The 7793-nt window shown below is 47.2% G+C and overlaps 1 protein-coding gene across 2 annotated transcripts; it reads right to left on the bottom strand.

The window, feature by feature from the left end:
- Positions 1-312: 312 nt before the first annotated feature.
- On the bottom strand, positions 313-5750 carry LOC131260881 (putative odorant-binding protein A10). Of its 2 annotated transcripts, none has more exons than XM_058262726.1 (3): positions 5630-5750; positions 4970-5207; positions 313-877 (listed from the first exon to the last, which is right to left on the bottom strand). In XM_058262726.1, the coding sequence occupies exons 1-3, from the start codon at positions 5639-5641 to the stop codon at positions 738-740; spliced, it is 390 nt and encodes a 129-aa protein (XP_058118709.1). In that variant the 5' UTR covers positions 5642-5750; the 3' UTR covers positions 313-737. The 2 variants fall into 2 exon arrangements, with proteins under 2 accessions (XP_058118709.1, XP_058118708.1); XM_058262725.1 differs by having other exon boundaries at positions 4970-5199; positions 5616-5732.
- Positions 5751-7793: the final 2043 nt, after the last annotated feature.

Genomic DNA, 7793 nt, shown 5'->3' with positions numbered 1-7793 from the left:
AGGTGGGGGTTTGGGTAACGGGGACGTTGGGGGTGTGGGAAAATGTGGAAAACTTGACAGTTTGCTTCTAGTTGCCCCGAGAAAAACCCTTCCATTGACAATGCGGCCCAGGCTCCAATTTCGAACCGCCAGGTCGAGGAGGATGAAGTGAAACGTAACCGACGCGCGAGGAAGGAAAACCAGGTAACATGCAGTAGGTAAGTAGTGAAACTTAACTTTCGGCTACGACTCGCCGGTGTGTCATTTCGTAGCGTCATTTATGAACGCTTTTGTTACTTTATTCAAGCATCCGAAACCGTCCTTCAGGCCTGATCTCATCATGTTACACTTCTACCTTTCTTACTGTCTCCCGCTAGTTGTTTTTATTAACTTTTTTCATCTTCCCGAACAGAAGCAATTTAGTTTGGAAAGACTTTTGTTGTTTCCCCGCTCAAATGGACGGCAAACATTGTGTGATTTCCTGAAGGGCTTACTTGCTACACGAGCTATTTGTTCACGCTTTTAACCAATTTTCTCATGTTTGAATTTGTTCTTCTTACTTTACAGCTTTTATTGGTGTCTTCATTTTTGCAGCACATCTTCTTACATTAGCTCCGCCCTGGCCGTCTGTCAGTCAATTCCGAAAGGGTCCACCAGGTACTCTTACATTACTACATTATCCTACAAAAGTTTTAATAACACTTAAACCTCCCTCCCGTTTTTCCACCGCTTGCTTTCGGAAACTTTCCCGTCCCCAGCTAACCAGCATACGTTTGCACGAGTTTGTTCCATTCCGACGGGAAATTTCGCTGCAAATGGGCTAATGTCTTTTTGATCTGGTTCATCTCGGCCGGCGTACACTGCGGACAGGCGCCACGCAAGACGAACGGGGCTAAGCCTGGAAAAAGGAAGCGTAAAGAAAAACGATTAATGATGATATGTTGTGCGGCGATGGGATGGTTGAATTTAGTAATTTTACACTTTCATTTTCGTGCGTCCTTCCCGGCGATGGTTTTGCACGAATAATGTTTCTCTTCACCAACGGCAGAAAGCAAAAAAAGAACTCCCTCGTTTGCCACCACCGCCAGCTTTCGCAGACCCCGAAGGCATGTGCAATGTGTGCAAACAATTAGCTTTTAATTGCTGATTTAATTGATCCTTAATTGCAAACCTCAGACGAAAAACCGGTCCGCTTTCCACCGTTCTCTTGCATTAAAGTCGCACATCGGGAAGCTATATTAAAGTCCAAACTGATCGATGGATGCTAAGATGCACAAAAATCTGATTGATTGAAATTAATCGCTCATTGCCTCGGTCCACAATTTCCCCATCCAAGTAAACTACATAGTTGTAGAGGTTTCCATGGTAATATTGGAAGTAAAAGTTTAAGGTCAAACCGGGTTTAACGTATACAGAATAGGTTGATCTCATCACTAAAGTGCATTTTAAATTTAACTGCCATTGTTAATTAACATGTTCAATTCTTTTGCATAAATAAATCACATACATAAATTCAACGAATGTCAATTGATGAGTCAATATTATTAAATCAATTGTAATTCTACGAATCTCCACGAGAGTTTTGCAGTAATTATTTTAATTTGCCTCCCAATTGCATCACCGCTTGCTTGGAAACAACATCAATCTGAAATGGTGGTTTCATAAACTGTTTTATAAATGCTTACATAGACCCTATGGCGACGCTCGTGTCTCGTCGTAGGCATTTACAAAACGTTGCAATGGTTTAATAGAAAGAAAACAAAAACGTTGTCCATCCCCCCACCCCCCAACTCCCCCAACTCCCACTCAAAGCTGCACTCGAAACCGATCTATCAAACCATAAATTATGGTTTCCTAGGACTAATGCGAACAATTTAATTAACAACAGCAGCATTAACACCATCTCTCTTCCCTTGTCTCTCTTTCTCTCTCTCTCCCTCTGTGTCTCTCTGGTGGATGCAACAATTTATTGGCATTGAAGTAAACAAAGGTAGGGCGCGGAGGATAGCTCTTTGACGTTCGGCGGATCGGTCGGTGCAAAACCATGAAACGTTCCAGGCGATGAATTATGTATAACCGCTGCCATCGTCAACATTGCCCCCGATTTCTCCCTCCCCCCTGCGCTTCGACCATCGAGTTCGTGATATTTATTCCACGCTCGTCTGCCACTCCCGAACGGCCAATGCTCGCACGACACGCACGAACACACGGCCATGACAGGCGGACGTGCATGAGACGCACCAGAACATTGACACATTGCACCGACGGCTATGCACTTCTCTATGCGCTTCTAAAACCGCGTAAAACCCCACCACCACCACTAATAACGCATGGCGTAATCAAACACCCGCAGAATTGGGTTCCAGCAACAGCGGAGAAAAAGGGCCACAATTTTGACAATCGACACCCCGGCCGCACTCCCTCTCCCACCCCGCTTTCAGGTGTCAATGGGGTGCAACCACCCCTGTGCCATGAAGTGCGAATTAATTAAGTGTTAAAAGCGCACTTAATGGCGCCCCCAAAAGAGCTGCACCAAAGGGGGTAGAGCTTTAAACAGGAGTTGAGGTGCGGTGTGCTGAGGTGAGACTTAAAAAATAAACGCGACAACACAAAATATGGACCACGCTGACGTATTTGTTGCAATTAAACCTGCCGATGCGTGGCAAAACACGGAATCATAAATCGCTGAATTTAGAATAGAACTTAATGAACGCATATGTATCTCATTATGAGCCCGTGACGCCCGGCGCTGTCACTGAGCGTGCCCTGCGTGTTAATGCTCTCGAAAGCGCATTAAATGAAACAATGTAATGAAGGAATTTTCATGAACACCGCGCGCAACAGGGAAGCCTCCATCGAGCGAATGCGTTAAATTGCTTCATAATTGATATTCATCCTCATCAAGGGCATTCAACGACACTTTGATAGATCACAACCTCACGCACGAACTTCGGTGCGCCGTCGATTGCGTTGATAAATTAAATCATATTGCTCGGCAACAAATTCCTCATAATTAATTTCAACAACAATTGTTCCCAATGATGTTAATTTGCATCCACTCCGGGGTTGATATCAAATTGAAAAACAACGCGTTCCGTTGCGTGCCGGTTAAAGGAACTTTCGGTGTCTTTATATATCATTTATTCCCATCCTTGTTTGGCCATATCATCTCCGTTCTACACGATATAAATCGCATTTTTATTGTCGCCCAAGCCGCGCGCGGTGGTGTTAAATGGTTTGACTGCCTGCGAGAAATTACGGCCCATAAAATGCTTGACAAAATATATATATTCCCCTCCATCCATCGCAACGGAAGGCGTTTTATTCCTTCTCGAGTCACTTAGCGAGCGTTTAAAGTCTTCCGCTTCCGCAAAGGGGGAACGACGAGCGACGATTAATTTGTAGACAACAATCAAAGGCAAACAAACACACAAAGTCTGGGTGGAGATCATGCGGAGTGCCCCCACCGTTCAATAGTATTATTCAAAAACGATAAACTTTGCTTGCCTCAGAAGAAGCAAACAGGGATGCAAACACACCACACAACGAGTAGTAAAATTGAGCTCCCGAGGGATCAGGGCTCCAGACAAGCAATAAAGTCATTAGACGGAGACGAAACAAGTGTTCCCGGGCAAACCCGAATGCGAACCACAAAAACTTGCAATTAGATACCAGGGGGAAGTTGTTTCGGATATGTTTGCAGCTCTAGTTTGAATTTGATTAGGATGCCTTTTAGCTAACTAAACAAAGTTCCACCCAATGACTTCCTCAAACAGCTACGATACACTCAATCTCGTCCGAGTTTGTAAACCAAGTTGTTGGAGTGCGATTGCAGTACAGAAGAATAATTAATTCGTACGGAAACAATCGGAAACTGTGTTATGTCCGAAGCGTATAAAAATAATTATACAATTTTCAGATGGCGCCCAATGCACAACAAACCGCATGGTTGACTTGAGGAAAGACACCAATAGCAGCAAAGACAAACTTCCGAAAACCCACCAAACTTTAAAAGTACACCCCTCCCCGGGTTTCAGTTTTCCTCCATTGGCCAGATAGTTCTTGCTACACTTTGAGCCACTTTTGGTCCAAATAATGCAAACTCCATCCCCTTTCCACGCTTTCCACCACACACTCAATCCGTGCTAATGCCATTCGCTTTCGTCATCGAACGGAATAAACGTAATTATCATTTTAATTTTAATTAAGACCGCTTTTGTTCCGCTTGTGTTTTGCGTTTTTTTGAAGCCCCGAGCCGAAACACGAGTGGGGAAAACGACGAACGGAACACGAAAGAAAACGACTCCGAACCGGATGAACTAAAGCAGGAACGGGACGTAGGAAAATCGTAGAATAATCACCGACCGTGCGTTTGTTTGGGAGGCTAGGGTGGGCCAAACTTTGCCTTTGCAAATGGCCAAACAGCAAAATCCTAGCTTCTTATTTTGCTAGCCTTCCCCTTTTTTTGCTTTTTCCCCGATTCCATCCCGATGGTTTGTTTGCGTTGGTCAAATTCCTTGGCTTCTGCATTTGGCCAGTGGCGTCCTCCTACTGGGTGATGGATTGCGAGGTTTTCATTCTGCACTTTACGTTTTTCCCCCGTTTTCCACCCCCTCCCCACCACCCCGCGCTTGTGTTTAATTAACGAACAAACTAACAAGTTGAGTTGTGCGATTTTGAGAGGCGCCAAATTCAAATCGTTTCGCATTATGCCTCCCCGCTTTCCCGGCCCGGCATGGAAGTGATTCGATGCGCCCCGGGGGGTAAAGGTTTCCCACCTTGCGCTATTTTTTTGAGTTTTACTTTTTCTCCTAAGTGAACCCCATTATCTCGTCCTCGCCTTTCAGACGATGGTACTGGCGGAACTTTTCCAACTTTAACGTGAAATAGCTTCCATTTATCTGCTCTCCCCGGGACAATGCAATGAAAACTTTCGCCTACCCCGTTCGGCTGACCCCGTTCGGGAAGGCAGGAACACGTGTCTACTTACTCTTGAGCCGCTTCCCGACCGGATCGCAGGGCACCTCGCCGAGGGCACACTTCAGCTGGCGCATCAGGTACCGCTTGTCGCTGAGCGCCTTGTCGAGCGCCTCGTCCGATACCTGCGTCCGGGAGGTGGTGGTTGCGTCCGCCTCGGCCAAACCGGCCAGCTGTACCACCATTACCAGCGCGCACAGTCCAACTCCGATGAACCAACATATGCTGCTGCTGCTGCTGCGACTGCTGACCTGGTTTTTTGCGAACCGGGTAAATATGTGACCGCAAAAATTTCAGCAAGCCAAATATAAACGAGAAGAGGGTAAGAAAGCAAAACAAAATGGCATAAGAAAGAGGTTATGTAGGGCGTTGAGCGAAGAGCGAAAGGCAAGCAAGGTACGACGAAAGTAAGACAAGGTAGTTAAAAACAATTCCCAGCCCCGCGGGCCAAAAGAAAGGGAAAGGGGCTTCAACTCCGGCCGGTGGGCACGAGGGCTTTAATCACCAATACGAGCAAACATTATCTCCTCGCTACCCGGCCTGCAAGCCCCATCATGTACACCTTCTCGGTTTGACGGGATTGGAACTGGGATCCCTTTTATGTCTTTATCGTCGCACACCGCGCGTACTTGGATTTTTCTTTAAAGCTATTATGCAACCAACTATTACTCACCTTGCCAGACATCTTTGGCCGCTTTCTGTGTGACAGGGGGTGAAGGAAGCGTAAACACTCGCGCTATATAGCAGGGCGCGGCTTTGGGCTCACGAGCGAATCTCGCAAGGTTGGCGTAGCGTCAAACAACTGGTAATAATCCCAACCGGCACCGTGATTGCCGTGACGACACGATGTCAGAAGAGTAGTGGCCACCCGTTGTATTGTGTAACTGTCACTTTCTCCTTCACTGGCAAATCAAACCGAACGGGTGTGGACGGCTGCGTTCCCTTTCCAGCGAGTCGGATGCGATATGCTGCAACGGGGCGTGAGAGTTGGGAAACTTGTTCGTTAAAGCTGTTCGGTAGCAAGCTGCGCGCTCGAGAACTAGATTCTGAGCCACACACGGAAGGTGGGGCCGCACTGAAAAGTTTCACAGATTCGCTAGCGAACAGTTGCTGGCAGCTTCTGGAGCAAATGGGTTTGCAGAATTCTCGGAAGCACTCGTTCGCGGACACTCGTGGGAGTTAAATTTCTCAGACTCCTAAACACTGGAGAATGGTTCGATAAATGGGTAATGAAACTATCCCTCGCCTTTTAGTACACTCTGCTGCTCATAGCGGCCAGCTTGAAATAGACCTTTTCGAGCCGGTTATTCCTGCACTCACGCTATCTGATTTCACTTGGCAAAATATTCTACAGCAACAGTTGCCAGGGTAGCTATGATTGCACGGCGCTGTATTAAAACCCTCGCCAACTTCGATGCCGAACGACCGAACGCGAACCTCTTACCGGTGGCTATCAATCAGCAACGCCAAATGACGGAGTGCGAACTCCGGTGCTGTCCACTGGCTCGTGGACCCGCGGCTGAGAAACCACAAAACCTCGTCCGTCCGCTCGACCGGGTGGGTGATTGAAAAATGGTGGGAGCAACCACGGCTGCAGCTGCCCATGAGAAACGGCAAGACGTTCGTCCCCTCCCTCTTGCTCTTACCCATTTTCAACGCACGGGTCGTACGTGGCCGGGGCGACACGAGCTGAGGGCCCGCGGGGATTGTAACGATCACCTGCAGGTTTCTGTGTGGAATGTAGGTGGGCACTTGGAAGAAATTACATCGTGGGTTTTGCCGGGTGAAATGGACGGCCGTGGTGCTGATTTTCTCACTTTCGCCAGACATCCATCCAGGTGCAACGCACCCCAGAGGACCGGGCCTTTGTGTGTCTCGGGGGACTTCACAGCCTAAACACTTCGGCAGAGATAGAGAGGAAAGGAGAAAGAAAGAAAGAGAGAGAGTCATTCGAATGATGTAGATCGAACTTACACATCGGTGGAGGTGGAGGAGGTACGGGGGAGGTACCCGGTGCCGGCGGCAAGTTTATGACAGACTCAAGAAAGACGTAATGTAGAGTTCCGAAGGTTGCGACACCGGGGCTTCGGGTTTTTACCGTCAGCCGTCATGAAACTCGCCAGCAAACCCTTTATTGGCCTGCGGCTCGAATTGGCCAACAACGTTGGGAGGGGAGAGCGGGGAGTTTAATGCGTTATTCGCGGTTAGAACTACCTACACTTATCCGGCTCTATCCAGATATGGCGTGGAAATACTTCGTTACGTTGCGATTTGAGATAACTGAGAGCTCAAAAAAGTGGATTTGTAGCTCCAGCCAATTATTATATTTCATAATACTGTATACTTTTAAATTCTGATTCCTTTAGAACTTAATACAAGCCTTTCTTCGCCGTGGTTCTTAATTGAAAATCGACAATTATCAGGAATCACTTCATCATGGAACGTCACCTCCTTTCGGGACTAATTTTCCTCATACAACAAAACATCACACACACGAGACACGACCGAAAAGCTAGTAAGATCTATTTCTGTCACGCCGAAAAACGAAATTCCAAAGGAAACAACTTTTCCTCCGAGAGAGAGTGAGAAAGCGGGGAAAATCTCCTACCGGGACTCCTTCCGAGCAAACAAACAACACACAAGAAACCGTTTAAGAGGATTAACCGAAAAGAAATCCCCTCGAGACCACTTAATAGGGGATTACAACCGACTGGCACCCGAGAGAAGTTATGGCCTCCTTTCCGTTCCCTCCCTGGTGGGGATGCTGGGGAAGAGAGGACGAAGGAGAAAAAGGGAAACCATGCTGGTCCCGACACAACAAGCTCCAGCTTAGGGTG

The sequence above is a fragment of the Anopheles coustani genome, chromosome 3, assembly GCF_943734705.1.
Source record: "Anopheles coustani chromosome 3, idAnoCousDA_361_x.2, whole genome shotgun sequence".
NCBI lineage: Eukaryota > Metazoa > Arthropoda > Insecta > Diptera > Culicidae > Anopheles > Anopheles coustani.
Note: the sequence above shows the minus strand (reverse complement) of the source record. Positions and strands in the feature narration are given on the sequence as shown.